At 36.1% G+C, this 21,468-nt stretch overlaps 1 protein-coding gene across 1 annotated transcript in view; it reads right to left on the bottom strand.

Annotated features, from left to right (window-relative positions):
* Positions 1-13,459, bottom strand: part of adamts3 (ADAM metallopeptidase with thrombospondin type 1 motif, 3) — a 384,520-nt gene extending 371,061 nt beyond the window's left edge. Inside the window, exons 1-2 of the mRNA XM_041869483.2 lie at positions 13,171-13,459; positions 12,719-12,740 (exon numbers count right to left, since the gene is read on the bottom strand). Coding sequence (XP_041725417.2) covers positions 12,719-12,740; positions 13,171-13,233 — 85 coding nt within the window. The 5' untranslated portion in view covers positions 13,234-13,459. The remainder of the gene's footprint in view (positions 1-12,718; positions 12,741-13,170) is intronic.
* Positions 13,460-21,468: the final 8,009 nt, after the last annotated feature.

Below are 21,468 nucleotides of genomic sequence, written 5' to 3' on the forward strand. Positions count from 1 at the left end.
TATTAACACTATAACCTAAAGCACTGTAACACTATAGCACTGTAATAATATTAACACTATAACCTAAAGCACTGTAACACTATAGCACTGTAATAATATTAACACTATAACCTAAAGCACTGTAACACTATAGCACTGTAATAATATTAACACTATAACCTAAAGCACTGTAACACTATAGCACTGTAATAATATTAACACTATAACCTAAAGCACTGTAACACTATAGCACTGTAATAATATTAACACTATAACCTAAAGCACTGTAACACTATAGCACTGTAATAATATTAACACTATAACCTAAAGCACTGTAACACTATAGCACTGTAATAATATTAACACTATAACCTAAAGCACTGTAACACTATAGCACTGTAATAATATTAACACTATAACCTAAAGCACTGTAACACTATAGCACTGTAATAATATTAACACTATAACCTAAAGCACTGTAACACTATAGCACTGTAATAATATTAACACTATAACCTAAAGCACTGTAACACTATAGCACTGTAATAATATTAACACTATAACCTAAAGCACTGTAACACTATAGCACTGTAATAATATTAACACTATAACCTAAAGCACTGTAACACTATAGCACTGTAATAATATTAACACTATAACCTAAAGCACTGTAACACTATAGCACTGTAATAATATTAACACTATAACCTAAAGCACTGTAACACTATAGCACTGTAATAATATTAACACTATAACCTAAAGCACTGTAACACTATAGCACTGTAATAATATTAACACTATAACCTAAAGCACTGTAACACTATAGCACTGTAATAATATTAACACTATAACCTAAAGCACTGTAACACTATAGCACTGTAATAATATTAACACTATAACCTAAAGCACTGTAACACTATAGCACTGTAATAATATTAACACTATAACCTAAAGCACTGTAACACTATAGCACTGTAATAATATTAACACTATAACCTAAAGCACTGTAACACTATAGCACTGTAATAATATTAACACTATAACCTAAAGCACTGTAACACTATAGCACTGTAATAATATTAACACTATAACCTAAAGCACTGTAACACTATAGCACTGTAATAATATTAACACTATAACCTAAAGCACTGTAACACTATAGCACTGTAATAATATTAACACTATAACCTAAAGCACTGTAACACTATAGCACTGTAATAATATTAACACTATAACCTAAAGCACTGTAACACTATAGCACTGTAATAATATTAACACTATAACCTAAAGCACTGTAACACTATAGCACTGTAATAATATTAACACTATAACCTAAAGCACTGTAACACTATAGCACTGTAATAATATTAACACTATAACCTAAAAGCACTGTAACACTATAGCACTGTAATAATATTAACACTATAACCTAAAGCACTGTAACACTATAGCACTGTAATAATATTAACACTATAACCTAAAGCACTGTAACACTATAGCACTGTAATAATATTAACACTATAACCTAAAGCACTGTAACACTATAGCACTGTAATAATATTAACACTATAACCTAAAGCACTGTAACACTATAGCACTGTAATAATATTAACACTATAACCTAAAGCACTGTAACACTATAGCACTGTAATAATATTAACACTATAACCTAAAGCACTGTAACACTATAGCACTGTAATAATATTAACACTATAACCTAAAGCACTGTAACACTATAGCACTGTAATAATATTAACACTATAACCTAAAGCACTGTAACACTATAGCACTGTAATAATATTAACACTATAACCTAAAGCACTGTAACACTATAGCACTGTAATAATATTAACACTATAACCTAAAGCACTGTAACACTATAGCACTGTAATAATATTAACACTATAACCTAAAGCACTGTAACACTATAGCACTGTAATAATATTAACACTATAACCTAAAGCACTGTAACACTATAGCACTGTAATAATATTAACACTATAACCTAAAGCACTGTAACACTATAGCACTGTAATAATATTAACACTATAACCTAAAGCACTGTAACACTATAGCACTGTAATAATATTAACACTATAACCTAAAGCACTGTAACACTATAGCACTGTAATAATATTAACACTATAACCTAAAGCACTGTAACACTATAGCACTGTAATAATATTAACACTATAACCTAAAGCACTGTAACACTATAGCACTGTAATAATATTAACACTATAACCTAAAGCACTGTAACACTATAGCACTGTAATAATATTAACACTATAACCTAAAGCACTGTAACACTATAGCACTGTAATAATATTAACGCTATAACCTAAAGCCCCGTAACAATAGCACTGTATAACACTATAACCTAAAGCACTGTAACACTATAGCACTGTAATAATATTAACACTATAACCTAAAGCACTGTAACACTATAGCACTGTAATAATATTAACACTATAACCTAAAGCACTGTAACACTATAGCACTGTAATAATATTAACACTATAACCTAAAGCACTGTAACACTATAGCACTGTAATAATATTAACACTATAACCTAAAGCACTGTAACACTATAGCACTGTAATAATATTAACACTATAACCTAAAGCACTGTAACACTATAGCACTGTAATAATATTAACACTATAACCTAAAGCACTGTAACACTATAGCACTGTAATAATATTAACACTATAACCTAAAGCACTGTAACACTATAGCACTGTAATAATATTAACACTATAACCTAAAGCACTGTAACACTATAGCACTGTAATAATATTAACACTATAACCTAAAGCACTGTAACACTATAGCACTGTAATAATATTAACACTATAACCTAAAGCACTGTAACACTATAGCACTGTAATAATATTAACACTATAACCTAAAGCACTGTAACACTATAGCACTGTAATAATATTAACACTATAACCTAAAGCACTGTAACACTATAGCACTGTAATAATATTAACACTATAACCTAAAGCACTGTAACACTATAGCACTGTAATAATATTAACACTATAACCTAAAGCACTGTAACACTATAGCACTGTAATAATACTTAACACTATAACCTAAAGCACTGTAACACTATAGCACTGTAATAATATTAACACTATAACCTAAAGCACTGTAACACTATAGCACTGTAATAATATTAACACTATAACCTAAAGCACTGTAACACTATAGCACTGTAATAATATTAACACTATAACCTAAAGCACTGTAACACTATAGCACTGTAATAATATTAACACTATAACCTAAAGCACTGTAACACTATAGCACTGTAATAATATTAACACTATAACCTAAAGCACTGTAACACTATAGCACTGTAATAATATTAACACTATAACCTAAAGCACTGTAACACTATAGCACTGTAATAATATTAACACTATAACCTAAAGCACTGTAACACTATAGCACTGTAATAATATTAACACTATAACCTAAAGCACTGTAACACTATAGCACTGTAATAATATTAACACTATAACCTAAAGCACTGTAACACTATAGCACTGTAATAATATTAACACTATAACCTAAAGCACTGTAACACTATAGCACTGTAATAATATTAACACTATAACCTAAAGCACTGTAACACTATAGCACTGTAATAATATTAACACTATAACCTAAAGCACTGTAACACTATAGCACTGTAATAATATTAACACTATAACCTAAAGCACTGTAACACTATAGCACTGTAATAATATTAACACTATAACCTAAAGCACTGTAACACTATAGCACTGTAATAATATTAACACTATAACCTAAAGCACTGTAATAACACTATAACCCTAAAGCACTGTAACACTATAGCACTGTAATAATATTAACACTATAACCTAAAGCACTGTAACACTATAGCACTGTAATAATATTAACACTATAACCTAAAGCACTGTAACACTATAGCACTGTAATAATATTAACACTATAACCTAAAGCACTGTAACACTATAGCACTGTAATAATATTAACACTATAACCTAAAGCACTGTAACACTATAGCACTGTAATAATATTAACACTATAACCTAAAGCACTGTAACACTATAGCACTGTAATAATATTAACACTATAACCTAAAGCACTGTAACACTATAGCACTGTAATAATATTAACACTATAACCTAAAGCACTGTAACACTATAGCACTGTAATAATATTAACACTATAACCTAAAGCACTGTAACACTATAGCACTGTAATAATATTAACACTATAACCTAAAGCACTGTAACACTATAGCACTGTAATAATATTAACACTATAACCTAAAGCACTGTAACACTATAGCACTGTAATAATATTAACACTATAACCTAAAGCACTGTAACACTATAGCACTGTAATAATATTAACACTATAACCTAAAGCACTGTAACACTATAGCACTGTAATAATATTAACACTATAACCTAAAGCACTGTAACACTATAGCACTGTAATAATATTAACACTATAACCTAAAGCACTGTAACACTATAGCACTGTAATAATATTAACACTATAACCTAAAGCACTGTAACACTATAGCACTGTAATAATATTAACACTATAACCTAAAGCACTGTAACACTATAGCACTGTAATAATATTAACACTATAACCTAAAGCACTGTAACACTATAGCACTGTAATAATATTAACACTATAACCTAAAGCACTGTAACACTATAGCACTGTAATAATATTAACACTATAACCTAAAGCACTGTAACACTATAGCACTGTAATAATATTAACACTATAACCTAAAGCACTGTAACACTATAGCACTGTAATAATATTAACACTATAACCTAAAGCACTGTAACACTATAGCACTGTAATAATATTAACACTATAACCTAAAGCACTGTAACACTATAGCACTGTAATAATATTAACACTATAACCTAAAGCACTGTAACACTATAGCACTGTAATAATATTAACACTATAACCTAAAGCACTGTAACACTATAGCACTGTAATAATATTAACACTATAACCTAAAGCACTGTAACACTATAACCTAAAGCACTGTAACACTATAGCACTGTAATAATATTAACACTATAACCTAAAGCACTGTAACACTATAGCACTGTAATAATATTAACACTATAACCTAAAGCACTGTAACACTATAGCACTGTAATAATATTAACACTATAACCTAAAGCACTGTAACACTATAGCACTGTAATAATATTAACACTATAACCTAAAGCACTGTAACACTATAGCACTGTAATAATATTAACACTATAACCTAAAGCACTGTAACACTATAGCACTGTAATAATATTAACACTATAACCTAAAGCACTGTAACACTATAGCACTGTAATAATATTAACACTATAACCTAAAGCACTGTAACACTATAGCACTGTAATAATATTAACACTATAACCTAAAGCACTGTAACACTATAGCACTGTAATAATATTAACACTATAACCTAAAGCACTGTAACACTATAGCACTGTAATAATATTAACACTATAACCTAAAGCACTGTAACACTATAGCACTGTAATAATATTAACGCTATAACCTAAAGCACTGTAACACTATAGCACTGTAATAATATTAACACTATAACCTAAAGCACTGTAACACTATAGCACTGTAATAATATTAACACTATAACCTAAAGCACTGTAACACTATAGCACTGTAATAATATTAACACTATAACCTAAAGCACTGTAACACTATAACCTAAACCACTGTAACACTATAGCACTGTAATAATATTAACACTATAACCTAAAGCACTGTAACACTATAGCACTGTAATAATATTAACACTATAACCTAAAGCACTGTAACACTATAGCACTGTAATAATATTAACACTATAACCTAAAGCACTATAGCACTGTAATAATATTAACACTATAACCTAAAGCACTGTAACACTATAGCACTGTAATAATATTAACACTATAACCTAAACCCCTGTAACACTATAGCACTGTAATAATATTAACACTATAACCTAAAGCACTGTAACACTATAGCACTGTAATAATATTAACACTATAACCTAAAGCACTGTAACACTATAGCACTGTAATAATATTAACACTATAACCTAAAGCACTGTAACACTATAACCTAAAGCACTAACACTATAGCACTGTAATAATATTAACACTATAACCTAAAGCACTGTAACACTATAACCTAAAGCACTGTAACACTATAACCTAAAGCACTGTAACACTATAACCTAAAGCACTGTAACACTATAGCACTGTAATAATATTAACACTATAACCTAAAGCACTGTAACACTATAACACTGTAATAATATTAACACTATAACCTAAAGCACAGTAACACTATAGCACTGTAATAATATTAACACTATAACCTAAAGCACTGTAACACTATAACACTGTAATAATATTAACACTATAACCTAAAGCACTGTAACACTATAGCACTGTAATAATATTAACACTATAACCTAAAGCACTGTAACACTATAGCACTGTAATAATATTAACACTATAACCTAAAGCACTGTAACACTATAGCACTGTAATAATATTAACACTATAACCTAAAGCACTGTAACACTATAACACTGTAATAATATTAACACTATAACCTAAAGCACTGTAATAATATTAACACTATAACCTAAAGCACTGTAACACTATAACACTGTAATAATATTAACACTATAACCTAAAGCACTGTAACACTATAGCACTGTAATAATATTAACACTATAACCTAAAGCACTGTAACACTATAGCACTGTAATAATATTAACACTATAACCTAAAGCACTGTAACACTATAACCTATAACACTGTAATAATATTAACACTATAACCTAAAGCACTGTAAAACTATAGCACTGTAATAATATTAACACTATAACCTAAAGCACTGTAACACTATAGCACTGTAATAATATTAACACTATAACCTAAAGCACTGTAACACTATAGCACTGTAATAATATTAACACTATAACCTAAAGCACTGTAACACTATAGCACTGTAATAATATTAACACTATAACCTAAAGCACTGTAACACTATAGCACTGTAATAATATTAACACTATAACCTAAAGCACTGTAACACTATAGCACTGTAATAATATTAACACTATAACCTAAAGCACTGTAACACTATAACCTATAACACTGTAATAATATTAACACTATAACCTAAAGCACTGTAACACTATAGCACTGTAATAATATTAACACTATAACCTAAAGCACTTTAACACTATAACATAAAGCACTGTAACACTATAGCACTGTAATAATATTAACACTATAACCTAAAGCACTTTAACACTATAACCTAAAGCACTGTAACACTATAACCTAAAGCACTGTAACACTATAACCTAAAGCACTGTAACACTATAGCACTGTAATAATATTAACACTATAACCTAAAGCACTGTAACACTATATCACTGTAATAATATTAACACTATATTCTAAAGCACTGTAACACTATAGCAATGTAATAATATTAACACTATAACCTAAAGCACTGTAACACTATAGCACTGTAATAATATTAACACTATAACCTAAAGCACTGTAATAATATTAACACTATAACCTAAAGCACTGTAACACTATAGCACTGTAATAATATTAACACTATAACCTAAAGCACTGTAACACTATAGCACTGTAATAATATTAACACTATAACCTAAACCACTGTAACACTATAGCACTGTAATAATATTAACACTATAACCTAAAGCACTGTAATAATATTAACACTATAACATAAAGCACTGTAACACTATAGCACTGGGTCTTCCATTCCTGTGGCGGTCCTCATGAGAGACAGTTTCATCATAGTGCTTGATGGTTTTTGCGACTGCACTTGAAGAAACTTTAAAAGTTCTTGAAACTTTCCGTATTGACTGACCTTCATGTCCTAAAGTAATGATGGACTGTCGTTTCTCTTTGCTTATTTGAGCTGTTCTTGCCATAATATGGACTTTATCTTTTACCAAATAGGGCTATCTTCTGTATACCCCCCCCCTATCTTGTCACAATACAACTAATTGGCTCAAACCCATTAAGAAGGAAAGAAATTCCACGAAATTAACTTTTAACAAGGCACACCTGTTAATTGAAATGCACACTTTTTTGGTTACTATAAACCAGGGGTGTCAAACGTACGGCCCGCGGGCCGGATCAGGCCCGCAAACGGGTTTAATCCGGCCCGCGAGATGATTAAAAAAAAAATTTAAAAAAAAAAAAATTTAAGTATAAAAATGCACTGCAATTTTTCAATTAAATAAACTGCTGTTCCAATTGCGTCCACTGGATGGCGCAATAGCAATTTTGTTAAGCAAGCAAACTGTTTATACCGGGGCAGAGCAAGTAGGTCAAGCACGTACAGCCAATGAGCTACTTTGTTTTGCCCGCGATATTTATTACGGCTTCTACTTTTAACATTATGTGCTTTGGCACCCTCATTGCCCCAATATGTCTCTGTCAAAAAAGAGAAAAGTGGACGCAGAGTGCAGAGTGTTCCAAGAAAAATGGTCATCCTATTTAATCACGGAATTGAATGGGAAAGCTGTATGTTTGGTGTGTTCAGAGCATGTTGCAGTGCTGAAAGAATATAACCTTCGTCGCCACTATGTGAGTCTTCATGCCGACAAATATGACAACTTTCAAGGACAGTGGAGATGAGAGAAGGTGAATGAACTGTTGGCGTGTCTGAAGAAACAGCAGTCTGTGTTTACTCACAGCCGTGACATCAGTGACGCTGCAGTGAAAGCTAGCTACCTCATTGCTAATGAAATCGCAGTGGCTTCAAAACCATTTAGTGAGGGTGAATTTGTAAAAACATGCATGATGAAGGCAGCGGAGATTGTGTGCCCTGAAAAGCGGCAGGCTTTTTGCAAATATCAGCCTGACAAGAAACACAGTTGCAGACAGGATTTCCGATCTTTCAGTGGATTTGGACAGCCAGTTGAAGCAAAAGTAAAGTCATTTATTGCGTTTTCGGTTGCAATTGATGAAAGCACGGACATTACAGATGTTGCACAACTGGCCATTTTTTCATCCGCGGAGTTGATGACACATTGACCGTCACCGAGGAGTTCGTGGAGTTGGTGCCGATGACAGATACAACGACAGCAGCTGATATTTTTACCGCACTCGTCGGGCGCGCTGGACAGGGTCGGAGTGGACTGGTCCCGCGCTGTCAGCCTGGCTACAGATGGTGCGCCCTCAATGATCGGGAAAAAAGCAGGCGTTGTGACAAAGTTCAGAGAGAAAGTGCAATCTGCAAATGGAGGACGTGATTTTTTGACTTTTCACTGTATTTTGCACCAGGAGGCTTTGTGTTGCAAGTCATTAAAGATGGATAACGTCATGAAGGTGGTCATCCAAACTGTTAATTTCATCCGATCCAGAAGCCTGAATCACCGTCAGTTTGACAGCCTTCTCAGAGAGAAAGACCACATCTATGGCCTGCCATACCACACTGAGGTAAGATGGTTAAGCCGAGGTGCTGTGCTGAGGCGTTTCTTTGATTTACGAGAAGAAATTGAACAGTTCATGGAAGAAAAGGGCAAACCAGTGTTAGAATTTCATTCCGCAGAATGGATGCCGGACATTGCATTTATGGTGGATGTTACAGAGCACCTGAATAACTTGAACAAACAGCTGCAAGGGCGCAACAAAGTTGTCACGCAGTATTATGACAGCATACGTTCTTTCAAGTTGAAGCTGTCATTGTGGGAGACGCAACTTGCCGGTGGTGATGCAGCTCACTTCCCCTGTCTGAAAAATGTGTGCGCGACCCAACATGTGGCAGACATGAAGCGGTTCAAAGATAAAATAACTGGACTGTTACGGGAGTTTGAGCAACGCTTTCAGATTTATGTTTATATGTTTTTATGTTGATGTGCTATTGTTTTTAATTGATTTTCTTTTATTTGTATATTTAACCTATTCTTGACTCTCTGGTTCTTGCACTTGTTTGGGGAACAGGATTTCATTCTTTTTATCTACATTTCTGCCTGAGAAATGACACCCTGATATAGTTCTGTGATCTGTGAAACAGTTCTGTTAATCACTGAGGCATTGTGTGTTTGTGTGTTCTTTTTCTTTAGAATTTTCAAATAAACTTGACGTGTTTTATGATTAATAGTGATGTTGTGCTTGTACTATTTTGGACACACTGTCCTCAGGCTCCAGCTTTATGTTGTATGTTGATCGTATTAAAACAAAGAAAACAATCTGAAGTTGTTGTTTTTAAGATATATATATACCATGATTTTTCCGGTCCGGCCCACTTGGGAATAGATTTTCCTCCATGTGGCCCCTGAGCTAAAATGAGTTTGACACCCCTGCTATAAACAGTTGAAGTCGGAAGTTTACATACACTTAGGTTGGAGTCATTAAAACTCGTTTTTCAACCTCTCCACAAATTTCTTGTTAACAAACTATTGGTTTTGGCAAGTCGGTTAGGACATCTACTTTGTGCATGACACAAGTAATTTTTCCAACAATTGTTTACAGACAGATTATTTCACTTATAATTCACTGTATCACAATTCCAGTGGGTCAGAAGTTTACATACACTAAGTTGACTATGCCTTTAAACAGCTTGGAAAATTCCAGAAAATGATGTCATGGCTTTAGAACCTTCTGATAGGCTAATTGACATAATTTGAGTCAATTGGAGGTGTACCTGTGGATGTATTTCAAGGCCTACCTTCAAACTCAGTGCCTCTTTTGTTGACATCATGGGAAAATCAATAGAAATCAGCCAAGACCTCAGAAAAGAAATTGTTGACCTCCACAAGTCTGGTTCATCCTTGGGAGCAATTTCCAAACGCCTGAAGGTACCACGTTCATCTATACAAACAATAGTACACAAGTATAAACACCATGGGACAACGCAGCCGTCATACCGCTCAGGAAGGAGACGCATTCTGTCTCCTAGAGATGAACGTACATTGGTGCGAAAAGTGCAAATCAATCCCAGAACAACAGCAAAGGACCTGGTGAAGATGCTGGAGGAAACCGGAACAAAAGTATCTATATCTACAGTAAAACGAGTCCTATATCGACATAACCTGAAAGGCCGCTCAGCAAGGAAGAAGCCACTGCTCCAAAACCGCCATAAAAAAGCCAGACTACGGTTTGCAACTGCACATGGGGACAAAGATCGTATTTTTGGAGAAATGTCCTCTGGACTGATGAAATAAAAATAGAACTGTTTGGCCATAATGACCATCGTTATGTTTGGAGGAAAAAGGGGGGCTTGCAAGCCGAAGAACACCATCCCAACCGTGAAGCACAGGGGGTGGCAGCATCATGCTGTGGGGGTGCTTTGCTGCAGGAGGGACTGGTGCACTTCACAAAATAGATGGCATCATGAGGAAAATTATGTGGATATATTGAGGCAACATCTCAAGACATCAGTCAGGAAGTTAAAGCTTGGTCGCAAATGGGTCTTCCACATGGACAATGATCCCAAGCATACTTCCAAAGTTGTGGCAAAATGGCTTAAGGACAACAAAGTCAAGGTATTGGAGTGGCCATCAACAAAGCCCTGACCTCAATCCTATAGAAAATTTGTGGGCAGAACTGAAAAAGCGTGTGCGAGCAAGGAGGCCTACACACCTGACTCAGTTACAACAGCTCTGTCAGGAGGAATGGGCCAAAATTGTTGTGGGAAGCTTGTGGAAGGCTACCCGAAATGTATGACCCACTGGGAATGTGATGAAAGAAATAAAAGCTGAAATAAATCATTCTCTCTACTATTATTCTGACATTTCTTTCTTAAAATAAAGTGGTGATCCTAACTGACCTAAGCCAGGGAATTTTTACTATGATTAAAGTAAGCATTTCACTCTAATGTCTGCACCTGTTGTATTCAGCGCATGTGGCCAATACAATTTGATTTGATTTTATTTGAATTTAATTGTGAAAAACTTAGTTTAAATGTATTAGGCTAAGGTGTATGTAAACCTCCGAATTCAACTGTAGCTCTGGTCCAGGTGCATTAGTGTGTGTTCCTCTACTAAACAGTTTATAGGAAAGGAACGCGCTAGCACCCTGGACCAGAGCTAGAGGGGAACCTGATGTAGGATGTTGTGGTGATATTGGATGGGGAAGTAGGATATGTAATAATATAATATGATAACATGCCATTTAGCAGACATGTATTTGGGATCCTGCAGGACATTGTGGCAGCTTACTGCTTCCTAACCTCAGAGTGGCACCAGATGTAAAGGATTCTAGCAACAGCAGTTTTCCCCTTCTAATAAAACCTTTAAAGCGACTCAGTCATGTAATGAAAGTGAGTGTGTTTGGCTGACTAGACAGTCACACCTCCTCCCCTCCCACCTTGCCCAGAGTAGACATTAGTTACCATATTAAGTTGAGCATAACACTACAGCTGTTGTTTACAAACCAGCTCTTCATATATGAGTTAAGTTCAAGTTTCAAGTTTGATTTGTCACATTCACCAGTACAGTGAAATGCTTAACTTGCAAACCCTACCCAACACTGCAGTATTCAATATCAAAACAGTATAACAAAAAAATACAAAATAAAAACCCATGAGAAATAAGAAATGAGTTAGTAAAGTTAATTAATTAATATTAATGCAAAAAATAAGTTAATTAATAAATCAAAGGTAAAAAAGAATAACAAAGTCGTACCTTCATTATCTATGGCGTCAGCCTGAAGAGGGAGAGAAAACATATTTTAATTTAATCAGAATCAAAATGAATGGTTCACATTTTAATAAAGGTTTTTCTATAAAATATGCATGGTGTTTCAACTAGATTTGCCTGTGATATTTTAGGTAAGAAATAACATCTATAGGCCTATCTAAATTCCTGACAATTGTACTTCAGAAGCTCGTATTCGATGCTTCATTGTGTGATCTGACCAGGTGGAGTCACGAAGTTCCAGACTTTAGATCAAACTTCAGACATACTTTCTGTCACTGAACTAACTTCTCAAGATATCTTAGAGAGGCGCACAGTTCTGCTAAAGTTCTGCTAGAAGTTCGAGGCAACTTTGTAACTTCTGCTTCCCACACTTTGTAACTCAAAGGTCGTTAACAAACACAAAGCATCCAGATAACGGTAAAGTGAAAGACACTTACCTTGTCGGCTGAAGTCAGACTTCCTATAAATCCTACTAGTACCGTCAGTGACAGGGCAACCATCTCGATCGAGTCTTATAGTTTCTTTTCGATACTAAGAAAATATCAACTAACCCAAAAGTAGAGTTAACAAGCAATCCGCTCCTCAGCAAAAAGACAAACAATTATCGTGCTAATTTAAAAGTCAAACTGACTTTTAAACGAATGAACGTTTAGTTAAAGTTAAGAAAGAGTTACAGCACTTGGGTGAATGTTTGTGTTGTCCTCTGTTAGCAGCAGACACAGAGCGCTGTGTGAAGCAGCTCTTGCAACCTGGCACTCCGCCTCGCCTAATAAACCAGGGACCAACCCTGCCGTGACGTCATCCATTTACTCTGTCCAAAGGAGAGAACCGGAAAAAACCCTGAATAGGACGGAGAGAAAAACCACATGGTCAGGGTTGGCTAGGTTACTTTCTAAATGTAATTCGTTACAGTTACTAGTTACCTGTCCAACATTGTAATCAGTAAAGTAACTTTTGGATTACCCCAAACTCAGTAACATAATCTGATTTCTTTAGTTACTTTTAGATTACTTTCCCCTTAAGAGGCATTAGAAGAAGACACAAATTAATATTACCAATTGAATGACATCTATTTCAGGATAAATCAATGTTAGAGTTGACATAGCTGGCCAGAAATGGATATTACATTTTACTTTATGGGTTGGTTATGTAGGCTTCTTCTAACGTATCGCTTTCTACTACAGATAATAATATGATTAGGTTATATCTTCACATTAAAAAGCAAAGTCTGTCAGATTTCCAGTCATTCCAATGAATTTAATATCGCTTGATCTTCAAGAATAGGACTTGGAAATATGGAAGTATTGATTAGCCTAATTGTTTTACCTGAGCATAACCCCAAAACGAAGGACATTAGACAGGCCTACTCTGTTGTTTAGGATTTTGTTGTCAAGGACGACTGATTGGGCTCATTGTTTCGAGTTGAAAAAGAAATGCTGCTCTCATGGAATGGCATGCTTTGAGCACTACCGAAAAGTGCTATTTGCATGTGGAAAATGTATTCCATATTGCTGCTATAGGCCTATTGTTTATGTTTTTGTTGGAGACACTTTGATATCTCCATCATTTGCAGCTGTTTAAAGGGTGAATCCACAGTTGAAACCATAACAAATTGACACCCTGCCTCTGTTTTGGTAAAAAGCTGAGGGATGGGCGGGGAGAAATGTAACCACTCTCAGATTAATAAACAGAGCTACGGATGCAAGGACTGACCCTCCATGACATCGAAATGATTGTTTTAACCATGTTATGAGGCTATACAGCATTTGCTGACATTTACAATGTTTACAAACATAGGAGAAAACATACTTATGTAAATAAGGTATTTCTGTTTTTTAATTTTTATACATTTGCTACAATTTCTAAAAACCAGTTTTCACTTCGTCATTATAATATAATAAATAATGTAATCCATTTTAGAATAAGGCTGTAACGCAACAAAATGTGGAAAAAGTCAAGGGGTCTGAATACTTTACGAATGCACTGTATACATTTGTGAACAGCCATCCACAACAACCACAATCCGTAAGGTGCAAATAGCTAAATGAGAGAGCAGTAGTGTGATTCACATCAATGGGCTATGTATATATCAATGATACCTTAAGTGATATCCATATCGCCCATAGTCCGCTTGCGTAGCACACACCCCGCCGGAGGTCGGGCCCCCCAGATAGTATATGAACATGCCGTAAGAATTACAGGAAATTAGCTTTAAACTGCAAAACGCTCTCTCAGCCTCGTGGCAAAATGTGTAGAATTGTAGGAAATTAGCTCAGAGATTTTTGAAAGTCGGGACAATCCTTGTCCGGCAGGCAAACTTCATTTTGTTACATTATTTGAACTTAAAATGTACATTTAAGGGAATTTTATAAGGGAAAATATTTGTTTGGGGAATTTTCAAAGTACCTTCAATATTATTCATCTCCATGTTTGCTCTATGGCTGGAAATGCTCTTCTCCGTAAAGGATCCCAATTTCAAACTCTCCCAAAAAGTTTTTTTTTTTTTTTTAACTGCCAGTTACTGAATACTAACTGAAAAATTATCTTATGTACTGAACTGACACAAATGACTGATGATTGGTTGGAAGACATTGATAATAAGAAGATTGTGGGAGTTCAGTGTAGCCTTTGATATTATTGACCATAACCTGTTGTTAAGAAAACGTACAGTATGTTTTATGGCTTTTCAATCTCTGCCATATCGTGGATTCAGAGCTATCTATCTAATAGAACTCAGAGGGTTTTCTTTAATGGAAGCTTCTCTAATGCCAAACATGTAAAGTGTGGTGTACCGCAGGGCAGCTCTCTAGGCCCTCTTCTTTTTTCTATTTTTACCAATGACCTGCCACTAGCATTAAACAAAGCCCGTGTGTCCATGTATGCTGATGATTCAACCATATACATGTCAGCAGCCACAGCTAAAGGAGTCACTGAAACCCTTAACAAGGAGTTGCAGTCTGTCTTGGAATGGGTGGCCAGTAATAAACTGGTCCTGAACATCTCTAAAATTAAGAGCATTGTATTTGGTACAAATCATTCCCTAAGCTCTAGACCTCAGCTGAATCTGGTAATGAATGGTGTGGCTGTTTAACAAGTTGAGGAGGCTAAATTACTTGGTGTTAACTTAGATTGTAAACTGTCATGGTCAAAACATATAGATTCAATGGTTGTAAAGATGGGGAGAGGTCTGTCCGTAATAAGAGATGCTCTGCTTTTTTGACACCAAACTCCACAAAGCAAGTCCTGCAGGCTCTAGTTTGATATTTTCTTGATTATTGTCCAGCCATGTGGTCAAGGGCTGCTAAGAAATACCTAGTTAAGCTGCAGCTGGCCCAGAACAGAGCGGCATGTATTGCTCTTCATTGTAATCAGAGGGCTAAAATAAATACTATGCATGCCAGTCTCTCTTGGCTAAGAGTTGAGGAGAGACTGACTGCATCACTTCTTCTTTTTATAAGATACATTAATGTGTGTAACATTTCAAATCGTTTGCATAGTCAACTTATGCACAGTTCTGACACACACACTTACCCCACCAGACATGCCACCAGGGGTCTTTTCATAGTCCACAAATCCAGAACAAATTCAAGAAAGCATACAGTATTACAGTGGGGGAAAAAAGTATTTAGTCAGCCACCAATTGTGCAAGTTCTCCCACTTAAAAAGATGAGAGAGGCCTGTAATTTTCATCATAGGTACACGTCAACTATGACAGACAAAATGAGATTTTACCTACAATGTTATTTTCTGGATTTTTCTTTCTCAATTTGTCTGTCATAGTTGACGTGTACCTATGATGAAAATTACAGGCCTCTCTCATCTTTTTAAGTGGGAGAACTTGCACAATTGGTGGCTGACTAAATACTTTTTTCCCCCACTGTATATAGAGCCATGATTGCATGGAACTCCCTTCCATCTTATACTGCTCAAGTGAACAGCAAACCTGCTTTCAAAAACCAGATAAAGCAACACCTCACGGCACAACGCCTCTCCCCTATTTGACCTAGATATTTTGTGTGTATGTATTGATATGTAGGCTATGTGTGCTGTTTTTAAATGTATGTAGTTCTGTCCTTGAGCTGTTCTTGTCTATTAATGTTCTGTATTATGTCATGTTTCATGTTTTGTGTGGACCCCAGGAAGAGTTGCTGTGACTTTCGCAACAGCTAATGGGGATCCTAATAAAATACCAAGTTATGTAGTTTCTTGCAATAGCCCTCTGAGACTTAAAAAAATATTAATCTCAAAACTGTGATTCCTAAAAGAAGTGTCCGAACATTTGGTCAACTCGTCAGATTTGTCTAAAATCCTAAATGAATCAGGAATTAACAGGGTCAGCTATACCATAAGGACCCCTTATTCATGTCCTCATTACATGTAGTGCAGCAAGACCATTCATGATCTGGAAAGTTCTCTACTTTTGATATATTTAAACAAACAATACTGGAATCACCATGGTCACAACCATAAACTGTCAACTCAATCTGCCTGATAGATTAAGATATAATCAAATATGTTACATTTAATTAGGAGTCATAATGCAACTGAGGAAAAACTAAATTGGTACCTCTTGAATGAAGAAGAAACATTACTCCGTGAAATATCATCTCCATCAGAGCGGAAAGATCTGATAGGTTATGTTTTTATCAGGCATTTTCTAAATTAATAATTGTCAACATTTTACAAATGTTTATATTTAACTTTAATTTTTAGAGGAAAAAATATGTCTGTTTTGAGTATATGTTGTCAACTCCGTCAGGGGTTTGTCAACTCTGTCATTGATAGGAGTCAATATGTTTTTGTCAATACTCAGAAAAATATTTAAATCACTGTTCTGCAACATGTGCTTAAACAATTGAAGTATTTGTTGTGCTAGACCTAAGGGATAATGTTTGCTTTATAAATGTTGTTTTATGTTCTAAATATAGAACATAAAACGTGCTCGGACCTTGCGGGGGCCCCGCGAAACTGCAGTACACCACTGCCGTAGGCTACACCACTGCTGTCATCCTCCAAGCGCTTATTCAAGTTGGATAATCTTTGGATACCGACAGCAGTCGCACCATTGGAAGACATAGGTTGGACTGTAGCTTACAAAAGCCTGTTCCTGATATTTTCCCATGGTCCATCAAACTTGACTTGTGGTCAGATTCACTCAGGCAGACAAACTTAAACTTGCCCCTTTTTTCAATGCTGATTTGAATGTCATTGAGAAAAATAAAGGCGTGAAACATTTTTTTTTTCTCAGAAACATCCTTTCTGCATTGAAAATAAATCCTAGAAGTAATCATGTCGTTTTTCAGAAGTATCTGTAATCTGATTACAATATTTTTGCTGGTAACGTAACGGATTACAGTAAATCCCCAACCCTACACCTGGTAGTACTTTTCTTCCTGCGTTGGTGGACTGGTCTGAAAGCTGGGCCTCTACCCGGGACACTGATGCAATTTCATAGGTATTCTGATGCATTACTAGCTTTCCTAAACCTCTTTGGGGTCTAGGCTGGGTTACTGTAAAGCACTTTGGGACAACTGCTGATGTAAAAAGGGGGCTTTATAAATACATGTGATTGATTGTCAAAAGACAGGCTTCATAGGCTTATCGGGAAAGTTGCTAGGTGAAAAACATAGACTTATAGTTTACATGAATCGTGTGAACAAATGTAAAATATAACCTTGTAGGATTATCCTTCAGACATCTTTAATATGCTTGAATCCCAGGAAGAGCAGCAGCTAATGGGGATCCCTAATAAATACAACATTGAGGAAACATGTAGGCCTACCCATGGTAGCTGGCTTATATAATATTATTCACTGGCGCTGATCATTTCACAGCTGTTTTTAGCAGACTGTCAGATGTTGGAGATATGAACAACACCACGGAGTAGCACTACTTCATAAAAAACTCCTTCATCCACAGAAATAAATGTAATGATTCTTAGACAACACAGAGGAAACAATCTATTGAGTGATTCCTCACAAAACCCAGACAAAAAAAAGAGCATGATTTGGGGGATTTTCATGATATTATAAGATTCATAGAATGGTCCTTTGGAGGACAAATTGTTGACACATATTTGACATTTGTATCTAAAAGCATAATTGAGAAATATTTAATGAAAGTTGCATATTTATGACATTTTGTGTCAACAATCCATCCTCCAAAGGACCATTCTATGAATGACATTTCATGAAATTCCCCCAAATTAGATTTTTTTCTGGGTTTCGTGAGTCCCTATATAGACATTGATGTCTGTCATACTGCTGTTTCCCTCCATCAGCTTTTCTTCCAAGAATCAATCCCAGAACAACAGCAAAGGACCTTGTGAAGATGCTGGAGGAAACAGGTAAGTGTGGTGTGCAACAGAAGTCTTATCATGTCATATAGAAGTCTACAACACATATGAGGGACATTTGATCCAACATCCCAACTGTTAATGAGCAAAACTGTGGGGGAATCAGCTCCGTCTTGTGAACTGCAAATATGACAGAGAGATTTTCCCGCCGTAGACGCAGAAAGAGAAATTGTCTGGTAATCCTCTCACAACGTATTGTTACTGTCTCTACCCAGATGGCCTCATATGGCCACTCGTACGTGTCACAGTATTCCAGCGGTGTACTCTACCCAGCTGGCCTCATATGGCCAGCCGTACATGTAACTGTATTGTAGCAGTATGATCTACCCAGATGGCCTCATATGGCCATTTGTACGTGTCACAGTATTCCAGTGGTGTACTCTACCCAGCTGGCCTCATATGGCCAGCCGTACATGTAACTGAACGGTGGCGGTGTGATCTACCCAGCTGGCCTTGTACAGCCAGCCATGCATGTACCAGTACCGTGGCCGGGTGATCTACCCCACTGGCCTCATATGGCCAGCAGTCCATGTAACAGTCCAATGTCAGCGTGATCTACCCCACTGGCCTCGCATGGCCAACCTTGCATGTACCAGTACCGTGGCGGCATGATTTACCCAGATGGCCTCATATGGCCAGCAGTGCATGTACCAGTACCATGATGCCTCAAAGCCTAGAAGGGAAATTAGAATTGATCATATAACCTACAATTGAAGTCGGAAGTTTAAATACATTTAGGTTGGAGTCATTAAAACTCATTTTTCAACCACTCCACAAATTTCTTGTTAACAAACTATAGTTTTGGCAAGTCGGTTAGGACATCTACTTTGTGCATGACACAAGTAATTTTTCCAACAATTGTTTACAGACAGATTATTTCACATAAAATTCACTGTATCACAATTCCAGTGGGTCAGAAGTTTTCATACACTAAGTTAACTGTGCCTTTAAACAGCTTGGAAAATTCCAGAAAATGATGTCATAGCTTTAGAAGCTTCTGATAGCCTAATTGACATAATTTGAGTCAATTGGAGGTGTACCTGTGGATGTATTTCAAGTCCTACCTTCAAACTCAGTGCCTCTTTGCTTGACATCATGGGAAAATCAAAAGAAATCAGCCAAGACCTCAGAAAAAAATGTGCAGACCTCCACAAGTCTGGTTCATCCTTGGGAGCAATTTCCAAATGCCTGAAGGTACCACGTTCATCTATACAAACAATAGTACGCAAGTATAAACACCATGAGACAACGCAGCCGTCATACCGCTCAGGAAGGAGACGCGTTCTGTCTCCTAGAGATGAACGTACTTTGGTGCAAAAAGTGCAAATCAATTCCAGAACAACAGCAAAGGACCTTGTGAAGACGCTGGAGGAAACCGGTACAAAAGTATCTATATCCACAGTAAAACAAGTCCTATATCGACATAACCTGAAAGGCCGCTCAGCAAGGAAGAAGCCACTGCTCCAAAACCGCCATAAAAAAGCCAGACTACGGTTTGCAACTGCACATGGGGACAAATATCGTAATTTTTGGAGAAATGTCCTCTGGTCTGATGAAGTAAAAATAGAACTGTTTGGCCATAATGACCATCGTTATGTTTGGAGGAAAAAGGGGTAGCTTGCAAGCCGAAGAACACCATCCCAACCGCGAAGCACGGGGGTGGCAGCATCATGCTGTGGGGGTGCTTTGCTGCAGGAGGGACTGGTGCACTTCACAAAATAGATGGCATCATGAGGAAGGAAAATGATGTGGATATATTGAAGCAACATCTCAAGACATCAGTCAGGAAGTTAAAGCTTGGTCGCAAATGGGTCTTCCACATGGACAGTGACCCCAAGCATACTTCCAAAGTTGTGGCAAATTGGCTTAAGGTCAACAAAGTCAAGGTATTGGAGTGGCCATCACAAAGCCCTGACCTCAATCCTATAGAACATTTGTGGGCAGAACTGAAAAGCGTGCAGCGAGCAAGGAGGCCTACAAACCTGACTCAGTTACACCAGCTCTGTCAGGAGGAATGGGCCAAAATTCACCCAACTTATTGTGGGAAGCTTGTGGAAGGCTACCTGAAACATTTGACCCAAGTTAAACAATTTAAAGGCAATGCTACCAAATACTAATTGAGTGTATGTAAACGTCTGACCCACTGGGAACGTGATGAAAGAAATCTGAAAGAAATCATTCTCTCTACTATTATTCTGACATTTCACATTCTTAAAATAAAGTGGTGATCCTAACTGACCTAAGACAGGGAAGTTTTACTAGGATTAAATGTCAGGAATTGTGAAAAACTGAGTTTAAATTTATTTTGCTAAGGTGTATGTAAACTTCCGACTTCAACTGTATTTCTGTAGAGTTCGTAGCAGGACAAGAGACAGAACAA

Source organism: Coregonus clupeaformis, unplaced genomic scaffold, assembly GCF_020615455.1.
Source record: "Coregonus clupeaformis isolate EN_2021a unplaced genomic scaffold, ASM2061545v1 scaf0250, whole genome shotgun sequence".
Lineage (NCBI taxonomy): Eukaryota > Metazoa > Chordata > Actinopteri > Salmoniformes > Salmonidae > Coregonus > Coregonus clupeaformis.